The following is a 17,176-nucleotide window of genomic DNA, read 5'->3' as shown; positions in this document are numbered from 1 at the left end:
TGAACCACTAACATCAAAGTATGAGAATTAAACAGATGAAAGAATGCATATTAAATAGATCGCTTTAACAGATAGCCTTAAAAGTCATAATTTTTTGTTTTCATTTCTTATCCTGGGGCAAATAAAATATTTATATAGTTCAGCAGAAGTTGATGAGGTTATACCAATAATTCTGTGATGAAACTCAATCTAATATAATACTAAGAATAAGGGAGAGGATTACTGCTCTAAAGTCACCCGAATCGGTTAATTTAATTTAGGAAGAAAAAATATATAATGAAGTCCAAATATACTTTCAATGTTTTAAAAAAATGAAATCTTTCAGATATTTAAACACAATCTATGTTTTTACTTCATAAAAGACAGAGTAGAGAAAGGACCAAATTTGGAGTGAGTTGGATCAGATCTGAATTCAGATTCACTTTATGCCATTTACTAGCTGTGTGGCCCTCAACTTCCTTGAATCTTTATTTCTTGTTTTAATATTCAACACCATAATTAGTTTTCCTCAGCTGGTGGATTTCTTTCTTTCTGCTGATTTTAATGCTTCATTGCTTAAGGGTTTGTTGTTTTTTAGAGAGAGAGAAAGAGAGAGAGAGAGAGGGAGGGAGAGAGAGAAACATCGATTTGTTATTTTACTTGTGTAGGCATTCCTTGGTTGATTCTTGTATGTGCCCTGACTAGGATCAAACCCGCAACCTTGACTGTTGGGATGATGATTTATTTCTAATCTGTAAAATGGGGATGATAATGCTCACCTTAAAAATGAGAGAACATGATATGCAGTGAATGCTCAGTAAATAGTAGCCATAGTAATGTTGTGATAATATTATATATTTTATGGTAAGTAGGATTTAAGACAGTCAGCATAAAGCACACATAACATAGCACTGGTGTACATCAACTTGTGAGACTTTAACCATGACGACAAAAAAAGGCAGACATGTATTAAAATATATCATGTATTTTATAGTGATATCTTTATTTAATGTTTATTTTATTGATTTTAGAGAGAGGAAGGGTGAGAGAGGGAGAGAGAGGAAACATCAGTTTGTTTCTATAGGTGCCCTGACCCAGGATGAAACTGGTAACCTCTGTGCTTCGGGACAATGACCAATCGAGTTATCCATCCAGGGCTATAATAATGATTTTATATTTTATATTCTGATTATCTCATTTAAAGAGGCTGTGACCTTTAGGTTGCTTCACACCTCAGTGTGTTTTCCAGTAAGACAGTGTTGCATTTTCTCATAGGATGATTATCACGTTATCTGGGCTCAACAAGAACGTACAGTAGAAAGGGCATTTTTTCCCTATGCCTTTTCCTTGAAAATATATATATGTATCTTTAATATTGCAAACAGGGTGAGTTTAAGGTGTCGGAGAGGTACCTCACCATGGGTGACTTGGCAACAGCGCTGGAGCAGGACCGAGTGAAGGAGATGTTTGGCTCCGGCACAGCCTGCATTGTCTGTGCAGTGTCTGACATACTGTACAAGGGGGAGGTAAGACAGCGTTTCTTCACTGCCGACCATTTCTAAGCATTTGCCTAGAATTAAAGTTTTTGGTAATGTGTGAGCAAAATACTAGTTGGACCCAGGATGCAAAGAATTTTTTATGGCTTAATATTCCATGAACTGAGGCAGGTTGTCCTCATGAACCTGTATAAGCAAATTACTTGCTCTCATCTTTCCAGTGATTTTGTATAAGCTCCAATATGGTGGGAAGTCAGTTTTGTCCCTGGACAAGTATGGCGCCTGCCTTTTGTCAGTTTCAGGCTTTGAGATGTGTTACTAGATTTCCACTCATGTCTTTCTGCTGGCTCTCTTGGGTAAGTTCTACAGGCAGATTTCAATTTTCGGTTTCCAAAAGTACTTCCCAACTATTGAAGTAGGAATGGTAAATTAGTTATGAAAAATTAATTTGAATTATCAATGTCTGTGTTTATTACTGTTACTATTATTGCTGTTGTTATTATTTAGGCCACTTTACAAAAATTTGTTATTTGGCAAACCTGGTACATTTACTAAAATCTTCCAGAAGGAATTTAAACATTTAGTTGGAAGAAATTTTCACCTCCTAGTAAACCAGTCTGATTTTATATATACTGTACTTCCATTTTTTGGTCACTTTTTTTATTTCTAATACTTATGATTAACATCAGCAGCTAACTTTATAACTTAAAGTCATGTGTTAATTAGTCCTAAAATGTGAGTTGGCTTAATTTACTCATAGTAAATATAAATTCTATTGTTTTAATATTCAACACCATAATTAGTTTTCCTCAGCTGGTGGATTTCTTTCTTTCTGCTGATTTTAATGCTTCATTGCTTGAGGGTTTGTTGTTTTTTAGAGAGAGAGAAAGAGAGAGAGTGAGAGGGAGAGAGAGAAACATCGATTTGTTATTTTACTTGTGTAGGCATTCCTTGGTTGATTCTTGTATGTGCCCTGACTAGGATTAAACCCGCAACCTTGACTGTTGGGATGATGGTTTAACCTATTGAGCTACTTAGCCAGGGCATTGCTTGAGAATTTTGAACTTGCTTTTAAGGAATGGCTCCTGACATAATTTTATCTATAGACTATTTCAAGAGAAAAAAATGATTTTATTATCATTCAATACTTGAATTTATTATAAAGCTACTGTTTCATCTTTTATTATGGTAGTATCTATGAATATATTGGTCTACTTTTTTAATGAACTAAGGTTGTCAATATTAGTTCAGGTATTTTTAAGTCCAATTGTTATTTCACCTCTAGAAATAAGTTTATAAAATTTAACATGTTTTTAATGGCCTTATTTTAGAGGGCATTCAGAGCCAAAAGTTATATCTAACTTTTGTTCTATTACCCTAAAGGGTATAATAAGAAAGTCGAGAACATGAACTATCTATTAAAATCAAACTGTCAAAGGCCTACACGCCAGCATGGCACAAATGGGCGTAACTGAAATATATCAGGGTTGTGAAATCTTTCTCAGCCCTAAATTTAACCACGCTATCCAACTTTGTGGAGGTCTTGGCTTCTGGAAGTTTGCCTTGGAACAAATATAGGTTTAGAAGCCCCTTTTGTAAAGGCATAGATTTGCTTTAATTTATGTCCCTGAAATGACTTGCTTTAATTTATGGCAAAATATCTTTTAGTTCTCATATCCTGCTGAGAGAGTTAGAGATGGAGGCCAATTATTTATCCTTGTTGATTCAAGAAATGCTGGAAGAGGTAGGGTTCTGTTAAGTTTAGACACTGTAGTAGCCACCCCTAGCTTCTCATTAGTTTCTCAAGTGATTCCAAAGACTGGCCTATAACTAGTTATGCCCTAAAATCAGTTAGTAGGCAATGAATAACCTATCATTGGCTAGTTACTCTTTATTCAAATTTGGAATAAAAAAGAGGCTTTGGTATAAGGAGCTAATATATGTAATCAGATTATAATAGTGCCATTCCTTATTTCAGCAGAATTGTCTTAACCCAGTGGCATCACTGAGTGACGTACGTCCTTGTTGTCACTGCAGGAATATACTCAGATTATTTCATATCTGGTTTTCTTTCAGACCCTACACATTCCTTTTTCGGAGAATGGGTCTAAGCTTGCAAGGCGGTTCTTGGATAAATTGACTGATATTCAGGTAAGAACTTCTTTCTGTTAAAGTGTTGTCATTTTTTAATCGGAGCTTAGAACCAAATCATATTTCAGTGGTGAGAAGACAGTAAATATTGCCATTTCAAGTCAACAAATTAAGTTTTAGGAAGATGTTCCTGATAGTATATGTGGGCATAAGCAATGCAGAAATGGGAAAGAAAATAAATGTTTAAAAAAAGAGAAAATAATTATCAAGGACTCCAAATTACTTAACATTAAATATATACATACATAAATTTTGATATCTAAAAGTTTTATTAAAACACATAATAATTTTATAAAATAAAAATTGAAAGTAGAAGCACAGAAGAAAATTAATATTACTTGTGATTCTAATACTTAGATATAACCACTGTTAATATTTGATGTCTCAACTCAATGTTTTGTATGCATTTATATATTTTATATAAATATATTTTCTAGGAAAATGGAATTATACCTAATTTTACCTGTTCTTTACGTTTAATAAATCATTTGCTTTTTTATATATCAGAATAATTTTAATTCCATGTATGAAGTTAAATTGAATTCTATTATATTTATATACTAAAATTTTTAAAAGAAATCTTATTACACACTGGTTTTGTTGACAATTCTTTAACTATTATAAACAGTGCATTTCTGATTATCTTTAGAATACATTGCTGGAATTGTAATTTTTGGGTCAAAGGGTATGCACATTTTTTTTTTTTACTGCTAACTTTGTTTTGTCTATTTTCTTTGGAGCAACAAATGAACATCTCACAAGGCATTTAAGCATCTTTCTAGGAAGGCATATCAAATACCAGGAAATAAGAGACTATTCTATAATTTATAAATACTTCAAAAATTTATTGGAAGATTTTGTTGAGCGCGTGTTGGCAGTCAGTGAAAATAGCCAAGAGGAGCTGAGATTTATACTGAAACACAAAATGAAGTTTGGTAATTTGGGGGACATCAGATGGTGCTGTGTCTTAAAACTAAACAAAGATTCAGTTGCTTGGGAAAGCAGCAGGTTAGTACAGAGTGATTGAGCTCCTTGGATAAAAAGCATATTTTTGAATACTTAAAACTTTTATGCAAAACTATTAATATTAATTTAAAAAGAATAATCATAGTATTTGAATCAATGAGTCATTTTACCTCCACTCTTCAACAAACATTTACTATAGGAATTTTCTGTAAATTAAATAAAGGAATGTCTTAATATTAAAGACAAAATCTATTCAGAGTTGCTTTCTACTTTTGGATATAGAAATAATTAGAAGTAACTTGAAGAAATTTAATAATTTCATGTATTTATATATTTTTAGAGTTGTCTGAGTAAATCTGATGAAAGTAATGTTATTAGTATTTTGCTCAAATAAGAAATATAAATATAACTAAAATATATGATTTGCTAGATTATAAAAGCCTTTATCCAAAACTGAAGTTGAGAGATTTTTATGAGGGGAAGAAGTATGGTTATAGTGATAAGAAAGAGAAACCACTTTGGAAAATTTTCTTGAACAAATTGTACAGAAGAGAATGTTATATTCTGTAGCAGAACATGAGATTTCTGAGTTACCTCTTGGCCATTATATGAAATTAGAAAGTTTGAACTGACTTGATTTCATTGTGAAGGATTAGAAGAAAGGGGAAAGTAGTCAATCAAGCCAAGGGAAAAATCAAGTCAAATTTGAACTGAAAAAAAGATCTAAGTAGAGGTGTTTGACAGACATAATCATGAAGCTTTGACTAAGGAAGGCAAAAGCAGAAATGTGCATCATCACCATTGAGATGGTGATAAAAAAATGCATCCGAACCCTGAGGCATGAGTAAATGAGAAGCCAAAGACATCATTTTGGGGCAAGATGGGAAGCCATTGCAAAAATTCTCAGAAACAGCATTTTTAAAAGTAAAATGATGGAAGCCAAGAATGTAGGTGACTTGAGTGAATGATTTTTATTCATTCATTCAACAAATAAATGTATTGAGCACAAATAGGTAAACAGGGTGCCAGAGGTTGTTCATGTGCTGGTGATGTAGTAGTTAAAAAAGGGACCGAAAATTCGGGCAGTTAAAGCACACTGACATAGAAGGACAAAATGAATATTCAATTTTAATGTGACACCATGTCAAAAGGTTTGAAAATAAAAGATAAATATGTAGGGAGAGCATAGAATGAATAGAAATAGACATTTTCTTTTACCTGTATATATTCTCTGTATACTTTAGTAGTGCCTATGATTAGGAAGAAGTTAATAATTTCTCTCTTTACCCTAGGTCAGGGGTCTCCAAACTTTTTACACAGGGGGCCAGTTCACTGTCCCTCAGACCATTGGAGGGCTGAATTATAAAAAAAAACAAACTATGAACAAATCCCTATGCACACTGCACATATCTTATTTTAAAGTAAAAAAACAAAACGGGAACAAATGCAATATTTAAAATAAAGAACAAGTAAATTTAAATCAACAAACTGACCAGTATTTCAGTGGGAACTATAGGCCTGCTTTTTGGCTAATGAGATGGTCAATGTCCAGTTCCATATTTGTCACTGCTAGCCGTAACAAGTGATATGACACGCTTCCGGAGCCGCGACACGTGCCTCCCGCGTCACTGGAAATAGTACTGTACGTGAGTGATGCTGCACTTTGCATCACTGCCACATACAGTACTCCAGGAGCACAGGATGCATCCTCTCACTGACCATCAATGAAAGAGGTGCCCCTTCCAGAAGTGCAGCGGGGGCCAGATAAATGGCCTCAGGGGGCTGCATGCGGCCCGTGGACCGTAGTTTGGGGACCCCTGCCCTAGGTAGTAAAGTGTAATGAATAATGGTAGTAACACTAAAAGCTAATGGTACATTCAGAGCTTACCCTGAACAAAGAAACAAAAGGGTACAGTTACAGAACACGTGAGATAATACAGTAATTCTGAATTCAACCACAAACCAAAAGCACCAGCTCTGCTCCGAAAGGTTACATAACAAAAGACAGCCATGCAGAATTTAAGATCACATCTTTCTTCTTCACTTATTTTATACTTGTGGGAATGGAACCTCAAGTTTCAAAATTGTTCTCTGCAATATGGCAAATTGGAGCTGTCAGCCGAGCTACTAGGTTGTCTGTTTCCAAGAGAATTAATTTAAGTAATTATTGAGAAAGCATAGAATTACAGCATGTTGCATGTTTGATCTCTTTGACATTACATGGAAACATGGTTATTAACTACAATATGTTCTGGCTAATTGAAGAAGAGGAGCACAACAACAACAACCAAAACACGCTTCAGATTCTTTCCAAGGTGATGTCGGGGGGAAAGTTCTTCATAACTGCAGATTCGATTTTCATTTAACCTGTGTATTTCTGTGTATGAGTAAGAATCTCTAACATTAAGTATTCATCCCATTGGGCTAATTATTCATATTCGTTCCCTGGGTCTTAGATTGCCCTACAAATACCTCTTTGGAGGGGAACATTTCAAATGACAGTTTCTTTTCTTTTTTCTTTTTTCTTTTTGTCTGTTTAAGCAACAGAGAATAACACTTCTGTGTTCATACTTACCCAAACTTAAACTTGGAGAACTTTCTCCATGTTGCCCATGATTCTTTTTTCTCCTATTACTTTTTGTTATTCCATTACTCAACATCCTATTCACCTGTGCTCTGACCAGTTGGGGTCTTCTCTGCTTTCCAGTATGCTTTGCTTTGCTATCTGCTGCTTTCTTCCTGTTTCTGTACTTTTTACAGTTTCCCCACTTTATAAGGTATTGGCTGTCCTTCAAGACACATGTCCTTTGGAACCTTTTAAATCTCTCTTGAAAAACATCTTGTCCTCTGGTCCGAGCACACATTCAGCCGCTGAAATAATGCTTCTTTCTCCAGCTTCCTTAGTAGCTGGGATTATCACAATATGTTCCTTAAATTATATACTGGTTACACACTAGTCTTTGTTCTCAGGTTGTTTGAATAGAGGGCTTGTTTTATTCTCTTTTGTCACCCTAGACATCTGCACAAGGTCTGAGCCATAGTACATACACAGTAATATTTCCTGAATAAAGGAATAAAAGAATGAATGGGTGAGTGATCGAGCAAGCATATACTAAAGAACAAAAAACGATGTTGCTGTTGTATAGTGACACATTCTGAGGAGAGGTGGGAGGAAAGTCTCAAATAATGTCAAATTATTCTTCAAAAATACTTCCAGAGAATCTGATTTATAATTTTTCAGCGTGACATACACATGGAGACGGCTGTCAGGATTAGCTAAAAGCTGAAACCCAGGTCTTACTCTCTGGGGTGGCGTGTTTGAGTAACTAACTGGCAGTGCTGCTACTGAGGTTTCAGAAGGTAGGAAGTAGCGATTGTGAAGACCAAGAGGTGGACATCTTAACCAGTTTAGGAAAACACAGTGCAATACAGATGATGTGTCATAGAAATGTACCCTTGAAACCGATATGATCTCATTAACCAATGTCACCCCAATAAATTTAACTTAAAAAAATAGGTAAATAAATTTCAAGATTACTCTGTTTTAAAATTGTTTTAAAAGAAAGAAAAGCCTGAGTGGGATAAGAGCAGGATCTATATTGAATGCAGGTTACCAGCTGGAATAATAATTTAAAAAAAATCTTTTTTTCCAATAGCAGCTACAGCTTTGCGAGACTAAATGAGCATTTGTGGTTATACTATTTTTCTTGTTTTCAGTGGAACAGCTTGATGACTTTCAGTTGCATAAGAATTAGGGCCCCACCCTTTTCCCTGCAGATGTCCTGAGCTCGCCTTCAGTTTGTGTGCAGCCTAAGTGACCATTTCCAGATTGCCTTAATGACGCAGTCCCTTGCCCAGCTTCTCAGCCCCTCCTTGTTTCCTAGTACATACACACTTCTTTCCCTGTTATGGGATTACAGAGCTTTGCATGGCCACTGGGTAGGATATAGAAGAAGAATGACAGGCTATTTTAGAAGAACGATAGCACTTACTATATTTTTATGGCATTGTAGGAAGTAAGGCCATGTCCTTTTCTGTGTCTAAACATTCCCTGCTGACTGTCAAAGGCATTTTAGCAAGGGCCATGTAAAATATTTGCCATACATATGTTGACTCTGAGGTAATGAACTTGTCCTTAGTCATGGTGTGGTTGAGTGTTCTAACTGGCATTCATGAAAAGATAAAAGTTCCGCACATCACACAGATAGTTTTCCTCACAGCCTCAAGGTGATTTCCAATGTTGCTTTAACTCCATTTTCAATTGCCATGAACAACAGTAAGTAAATGTGGCTTGCAGAAGGCCTGACAGATGTTGACGTTGTGGGCCTGCTGCTCTCGTTTGTAATGACATTGACAATAGTATAAGGACTGCCCAGCCTATGCAGGCATGTGTTCTCTTTTCCCTCCTCCTCTGGACACTTACTCTTGGGGAATGCATATAATTTTTATCTCTGCTATAATCTGCCATCTCTACTTTGAATTATTTGCCCATGCAAAATTGACTTAAACTATCCATCATCTACATGAAAACTATGACTGCTAACTGCCTCGCTCTGGACATTATGAATTACCTGTATTATTCTATCTCTTGTATACATCTCAGAATGCCATGATTTTACATAAAAGCATAAAGCAGGATGAAAGAGGTAGAACTTAATGCACATTATACATATTCACAGAGTAATATGGCCTGTGGCTGTGATTGTAACCTAAATTGATTTTCCGCTGGTTGTAAAACTAAAGCAACTAATTGAAAGCAAATTTACCTTAACCGATGAGATTCAAAATGAAATCATAGTGGTCATAAATCACAGTTCTTTAGACCTGCTAAAATGCCAGTATGCTGACATTCAATTATTATTAATGGTAAAGTATCTAATAGTGGGAATAAAATAAGAAAAATAAAACACGTACTTTGCTCTTACCTTACATCATGTTGACCATACATAAATCAGGCGGAATTTGGGTGTTTGATCCAGCATCCATCATGAATCAACAGCATCAGTAGTAGAAAGCCACACTCTAGGTACTAATTTCTGATGTGGATTCAGCGAGTCACTTTAGTCAGTTACTGGGCTTCCTTCTTTCTCTTTTTCATGTAAACCAGGAAATTGTAAGTAGACCTATTCTTGGCTCCCAGTAATTTTTCTAGTTCAATAGGTTCTGCTCACAGAGATCTTGAACACAGCAGTTGGACGATGCGACACAGGAGAAAAAGCAACGGACAGAGGCAGGAGAGCTGAGCTTGTGACTATGAGTTTCCTAGAGCCTCAGTGTCCTTAGGTGGAACATGAGAAGCTTGGCTTAAGAGTTCATTGCTCTTCGCATTCGATTTTTAAGCAGCAGTACTTTGTATAAAAGAAATCTTTCTTGAAATTCCAGTATACAGAATCAAGAAGAGGGAATTCTTCTAAAGTAAAAAAGTAACACCAAGAGCCCCATTTATTTGGCTCATCCAAATAATGTGGCCATTTAGTTTCTTTCCAATTCTCAATTTTCAGATGTTTTGTATTAATTTCAGCTGAAGTTTTATTAGGACTAACGAGCCAAGTCATATGAAAAGGAGATGAACTCTGATTTATGCAAACAGCTGGTGGCAGACTTAATGGCTTGCTCCTTTGGGTAGGGAAGACCTGTTCCAATGTCAGTATCCACACATGACTATGTGAACATGTAGAGGGAAGTCTACATGGTGGTCAAGAAGGTGGTATTTGGTATGAGAGACCTTGGCTAGAGTATGGAGTCTACCATTGACTAACCAGAACCTTAAGTTATTTTATCTCTCTGGTATACAGTTTCCTCATTCATAAAATAGGATTGATAATGGCACCTACTATCTGGGGTTACTATGGGGATAAATAAGGTAATAAGTCAGTAAAGCTCTTGGTACAGTGGTGCTAGCATGCAGTACTTGCTCAAAGGGTGAACGCTCAGCCTGACCAGGCGGTGGCGCAGTGGAAAGAGCATCGGACTGGGATGTGGAGGACCCAGGTTCGAGACCCCAAGGTCACCAGCTTGAGCACGGGCTCATCTGGTTTGAGCAAGGCTCACCAGCTTGAGCCCAAGGTTGCTGGCTCAAGCAAGGGGTCACTCGGTCTACTGGAGCCCCCCGATCAAGGCACATATGAGAAAGCAATCAATGAACAACTAAGGAACCGCAAAGAAGAATTGATGTTTCTCATCTCTCTCCCTGTCTGTCTATCCCTATTTGTCCCTCTCTCTGACACCAGAAAAAAAAAAGGAGAAGGGGGGGCGAACAATCACTTAAACATAGATGTTTGTTGAATGAATAAATGAACAAATGAATTTAGAACTGGCTTTTCATTTCTGACATCTGGCATATCTTTTATATTTCATTTAATTCAGTTTCAAAGGTTGAAATTTAGGTCTGCTAAAGGAAATCTGCTGATGCAAATAATCTAATTGTGATTATGATGCAGCTCCATGATTTTAGAAGGGATAAGAAAACGAGATGCTAACATAATACAAACTTTCACTGAGAAAACAGTCACTGTTCAGGCCCACCGGGCTTGTCAATATATATTTTTGGCCATGAACATAAAATGCTCTTGAGAAGCGGGACGTTAGAGCAGCCATTCTCAAAGTTCAGCTCCCATCAGAGTCACCTGAAGTGCTTGCTGGAACCTGAGTTGCTGGGACACATTTGCAGAGTTTCTGACTCAGGAAATCTGAGATGCAGCTGAGAGTTTGCATTTCTAACAGAGTTACCTCAGGTAACTCTGATGCTACCAGTGTTGAAAATACACTTTGAGCATCGCTTCTGCAGAGTGAAGATAACAGTAGTTCAACTTAGTCAATGTTGTTCGGAGAGTAGAAGCTAAATGCAGAGTGGTAATGAAAAATCACACTCTTAAGTCCCTAAGGCAGTGGTTCCCAACCTTTTTTGGGCCACGGACCGGTTGAATGTCAGAAAATATTTTCACGGGCCGGCTTTTAGGGTGAGACGGACAAATGTATCACGTGAATGAGACAACCGTCAAGAGTGAGTCTTAGATGGATGTAACAGAGGGAATCTGGTCATTTTTTAAAAATAAAACATTGTTCAGACTTAAATATAAATAAAATGGAAATAATGTAAGTTATTTATTCTTTCTCTGCGGACCGGCACCAAATGGCCCACGGACCAGTTACCGGTCCGCGGCCCAGGAGTTGGGGACCACTGCCCTAAGGGACTTACATCAACTATAAACTTGAGTTCATCAGTAATTATAAAATTTGTGATTCTTTCTAGGTATTTGGTTGTTTCTGCCTAATCTTATTTATTTATTTTTTTAATTTATTTTTCTGAAGCTGGAAATGGGGAGAGACAGTCAGACAGACTCCCGCATGCGCCCAACTGGGATCCACCCAGCACACCCACCAGGGGGCGATGCTCTGCCCACCAGGGGGCAATGCCTAATCTTATTTTTAATGTGAATATACTTTTAATGTTCAAAACAGAAGCAAAACCTTTGTACAACATTGTTTGTATTGAGTTTATTTATAAGCTGTTCCAGCACTGTTAACTTATTACTGACGCATGTTTTCTTGTTTTTGTTGTAGTATGGAAGAGAAGAGAGCGAGTGGACAATCATCATATCCTGAATGGAAAACACAGGATATTATCTCTGTGCTTTTGAATTATGATAGATTCTTTGGCTACCTGATTTTAGTTGTGCATAATGTAGTTTATATTATCAGTGCTTAGCAGGGTGATTGTTTCGTCTTGCCAGAGAAAATGAATTGCTGTCATCAAATGGTGTTTTGTAAACTTGGTAGTAGAGGCTTATCTTACCTTCCCTTAGAAAAGTAATGCAAGCCATAGAGCATAGAATTTTTCTCACTAATCTTAGTGCCTCCATTAGTACTTCACTCAGATACAAAAATGTTTGCTTTTTCTTTGGCTTAAGTTATATTCTGCACCTCAACCAAATGAGTTTTTTGTGGTGTTTGAAAGCTGATCTGAGTAAATTTCATAGGCAACACTTCCTGTGACGCACTTTCATCCTCAGAAAGTGGTTTGTTATGTTAAATCAGAACATTGAAAAACTGAATTTCCTCACGTCACATTTTGTTGCAGGCCCCCAAGTTCATCTGAGAATAAATCTCTCCCTTCTTCTTGATGTCATAGTCTTCTCATGCGTGTTGTCATTGGCTGCTTGTTAGGCTCTACTACAACACTGAGGGCCTTTTCCTTAGAGATCTTTGTCTCCCCAGTGCCTAGCACACAGTAGGTATTCAGTAGATAATGAATAAATGAATATTTACCTTCTATAGAAGTGAACCTTCTTTGTTTCTATATTATGAAACCTCTTTATTAGAATTGTAATTGATTCTGACATTATGTACATTTACCTCCTATTGTCTTTATTTTCCATGGACTGCTAAGTCATTAGAGATACTCACAGGCATTGTTCCTTGGAGGAATTATTTTATATGTAAAGACTGTCTTAGAGTTGAAGTTATAACAGAGAAGTCATGACATCATACCAACCTAGTGGAAATGACAAATGTTATCTGTTAAGTGTTAGATACAAGATAAATCATCATAATTAGATTTTTAGTAGAAAGTAAAGAGAGTTATGTTCTGCTTTTTATACTTTTGATTTTCTGGGTGCTGTTTTCTATTGAGTGAGGATTGGATGAGCATGTGGTTAGGGGACAGGGAGAATGATTCTAGAAGGTATTTTCCTTGTTTAGGAGCTCTGAGTTAAAATTGTATTCTGGTTTAACTGGGGGAAAGTGGAAGTAAAATAGAAAACATTTACCCTTGGAAGGTCAACTCTCAGATATTGTATTTTGGTTTTCTTCGCTACTAATAACTTTCATCTTGCTGATCACATTTTCGCTTTTCAAAGCAAAGGAAAAAAACATTCTAAAAGTTCAATGCATTGAAAAATTTTCCTTAAGGCATTTAGCAACACATAGCAAATAAGGCTTTGATTCTTTTCTAAGACGGTTGGCCATGGGGTCTTTTTAGATAGGAATGGTAAAATGAAAATTAGGGAAGTCTAGGATGAAAAAGAATGGTAAAAATATCTTTTAAGGGGCTTTTAATTGTTGATCTGAGGTTGGGAGAGTCTGTACTTTTCAGACCTCAGGTGCTTTATCTGCTGTCTATGCTTCTTCCTCAAGTAGCATTCTAATGATAAACACCTTCACTAAATCCTGGGACCTCATTTTTAATATAGTATCTAGAAAAGACTTCCAAGTAAGTTTAACCTGTCAACTAGCACATACCTTGCTAGACCCACATTCCTATTGAAAATGGCAATCATTTGTTGGCTATTAATGCACTTTATACTGTGCATTTCTAAATTGAGTATGGCAAGCTATGTTTATTCCAAAAACTAGAGAACAATGTTTCCACATGATGTCTGTATAATTTATTTTATCAAAATTTAAGAACATTTTAACCCTTTCCTACCAGACTTAATGACGATTGAGGTTATACATTTAAAATAAACAATGGAAGGTCTCCTAAAACAGCAAAATCAGCCATTCCCCTTTAAGTTATAAGACAGGAAATTTACCTTGACACTAACTTGTTAAATAGATTTAGCTTCCTCATGACTGACAATAATAAATGAAGTTTCTATGGAGTAAGTGGTTGAATGTTTTTAAACCTCCCTGCACTCACCTCAGATTCAGCCAAGATAATTTCATCTTCCAGCTTGTAATAGTAGGTACATGGGATTTTCCCTGTGGATAGGAAATTAATGCCAAAGGCCAAGTATGTTTTAATTAAATAATCTGATAGATTTCCTTTTCTGGAAAAGCATTCTAAACAAGTAAGCATTTTCATTTCTTATTTTTTACCTATGCTTAACCTATTAAGAGTATAAAAGTTGAGAAATAACAAAATATGCTCCTTTTTAATGATGATGTTCTCTGTAGTCAGAGGTATGATTACTGTAGTTTCTACCCCTGTAGCTCTGAATATCTTTTTTCCTTGTGCACTATTTGTGTAATTGCAATGGATTAATATAGCAAGAGTGGCACATTTATAACTAGGCAATTATCCATTCTTCAAGACTTAGTTATCGTAACACTAATTGATCATTTAAGGCATAAGATAGTCTAGCATTAGGAACATGTAAGGCTAATCTGCTCAAAAAGATCAACAAATTAATATTGTTGCTGATATTTGCATAATTGGCTGCAATTATTTAATGTTTAATTGGTTGATCAAATGAGATTCAGCAATTCACATGTGCATGAATATAAACAGAACTGGTGGCACTTAAAATGATAATGATCAACTGATTTTGCATGTTCTTTTCCTCTCACATTTTTCAGTTTATTTTTTATTTCAGACCGAGTTTGTCAGCTTCTTGTAAAGCACATCAGTAGATACCAAGATTTTAAAATGAAGCGTTCCAACATAGACAAAACATGAGCATTTTCTAAAGATATTTACTATGGGGAGTTTTCTAAGGTACAGTGATTTATTAAGGATTAACTCATGATGCACCAAGAGAAGAGCCAGCACATGGGGCGCATACCATACAGCTAGCAGGAATGAATGCATTAATAATGCCTGCTTTACTCTTTGCTTTCAAAAGTACAAAGGAAAAGGGAAAGAGAAATGACCAAGAAACTTCATTAGGGAATTATGTTTTTCCTCCCTGGTAAATACCCTTTCTTCTTTTCTCAAGAGATTTCTATAAGGGGGAGAAAAGATCAGAGGCAGCAGCAAGAAAGTGCATGGAACGTCAGTGATGTGACATGCACTGTCAGCAGTCCTGAAGATGGAAGCTGCATTACACACCCTGGGTCAAAATTCTTCACCTTATCAGTTTTGTTGCTTGATACAATTGTCTCTAAACAAGCAGTCTTGCTTTCCTCAAATCAGACCATTGTTGGGCACTTGAAGGCAGCTAATGAGTTTATTTTAGTCAAAAGCTTTGTCGTAGGGGCCCTTGATGACCGCTGCAGCTTGAGCTGCATGTTAGGGCTTTGTGCTGTGAATTGAGCCACCCAATCAGCTGATTTCTTTTCCCCACTTGGTGCGGCATCACTGTATTCTATTCTTCTTTCTTAAAAAGTTTCTTTTTAAAATTATATGTTCAGTTTACCCTTATGATTGGGAAAAATGGAATTTAAGCAGAAAATGATAGCATTTGTCCACTTTCAATGACTGATATTAAAAATATTAGAGCAGTAAATATTCACTGGATTCATTAAAACAAAGGGCTGGCTTAGAGGTTAGAGAAGTACTGTAAGGATCCCTTATTCCAAGTCCTGATTCTAAATAATCAAGGAATTCTCCTTTGTAATGTGGATTTGCAAAAACCTAAGTTACAAAGAGTGATCCTGGCAAGTAATTTTAGAGGACACTTTATAACATTTATTTCTTTGCTTTGCTACACGTAGATTTGTTCAGCTATTTCTTTTCCAGGTATCTCCTCCAAAACGAGGCAAAGGGTGCCAGCCTTTCAATAATTCTAACCTATTAATTGACAAAGATCATGGAGAGGAAAGTTATTTATTTTTATTTTTTGGCTAATTTGATAAATGTTAATTGAGCACTCACAAATGTATATCTAACACAACTTGAAATAAGGATTAGGAAGTTAGTTTTAGAAAATAAATAGTATATATATACAGGGGTTGGCAAAAGTAGGTTTACAGTTGTTTGTATGAAAAAATATATAATACCGGAATAAACTGTGTTCTGTGTTCTGGCAACTGCAAGCCTACTTTTGCACACCTCTGTATGCTACCCTCATGTTGTTCATATGCTACTAGTTAAAATTTTAGATATAAAAAAGCAGCATTTAATGCAGTTTGATAATGAGACAAAGGCCAGAGCACTTCTCTTAACAAGAAATTGCAGTCTACTTAGTCTTTAGGGGTTATTCAGCCACTGCTGATGTGACAGCGGATAACCTCCTGGTTTGCTACTTACCACCAGCCTCTTGGCCATTTGTTAACTGCCTTCTCTTGGAGCACTGTTGAGTTGTCAGGGTACATCTAACAAAGGAACAGCTCAAGTTACAGCATCTTTGCTCATTGTAAACTCAAAAGTCAGATAATGCTGAAGTGAAATGTTCCTGGAGTGAACTTTTTTTTTTTGAAAACGTCTATTATGACTCAAACTATTTTGGATGTTAGCTTGAAAATAATGAATCTAGCTACTCAAACCCCCCCCCAAAAAAAAACAGGTGGAAGAGTAACTTTAATAATAATTTTTCAAAATTTGACATTTTAAAGGAAAGGCCAGTTAAATAAGGTATTGCTAAGAGATTCATTTTTATTCTTGCCAAAAGCCCCTTTAAATATAAAGGTATGTTTTCATCTTTAGCATACATATAAAAGACTTCTTATGTTTTTGGGTGAGGGAGGAAGCTTGGTCATGAAACATGAAACAGGATTAGTAGCGTGTGCGGGTAAGTAACCCCTTGGTGTCATATATATGTAAACATTTGCTTTAATAAGTGATAAAGGCATAAAATTTAGTCTTAGAAAATGAAGCAGCCTTGAAAATCTGATGGGTACAAAATTGAAGTTTTAAATAATCCTTTTCTGTCTGAAAGTATACTTCTCATCCCACAGTAGATCAGTTAGTATGGCCTAAAATT

General features: G+C 36.0%; 1 protein-coding gene across 4 annotated transcripts in view; it reads left to right on the top strand.

Moving 5' to 3' along the window:
• BCAT1 (branched chain amino acid transaminase 1) overlaps positions 1 to 16,738 on the top strand; it is a 108,959-nt gene extending 92,221 nt beyond the window's left edge. For all 4 annotated transcript variants that reach the window (XM_066264798.1, XM_066264794.1, XM_066264796.1 and 1 more), the window contains exons 9-11: positions 1,365 to 1,505; positions 3,552 to 3,626; positions 12,156 to 16,738. In XM_066264798.1, the coding sequence (XP_066120895.1) occupies positions 1,365 to 1,505; positions 3,552 to 3,626; positions 12,156 to 12,197 (258 nt within the window). In that variant the 3' untranslated portion in view covers positions 12,198 to 16,738. The remainder of the gene's footprint in view (positions 1 to 1,364; positions 1,506 to 3,551; positions 3,627 to 12,155) is intronic.
• Positions 16,739 to 17,176: the final 438 nt, after the last annotated feature.

The sequence above is a fragment of the Saccopteryx bilineata genome, chromosome 1, assembly GCF_036850765.1.
Source record: "Saccopteryx bilineata isolate mSacBil1 chromosome 1, mSacBil1_pri_phased_curated, whole genome shotgun sequence".
Taxonomy (NCBI): domain Eukaryota; kingdom Metazoa; phylum Chordata; class Mammalia; order Chiroptera; family Emballonuridae; genus Saccopteryx; species Saccopteryx bilineata.
Note: the sequence above shows the minus strand (reverse complement) of the source record. Positions and strands in the feature narration are given on the sequence as shown.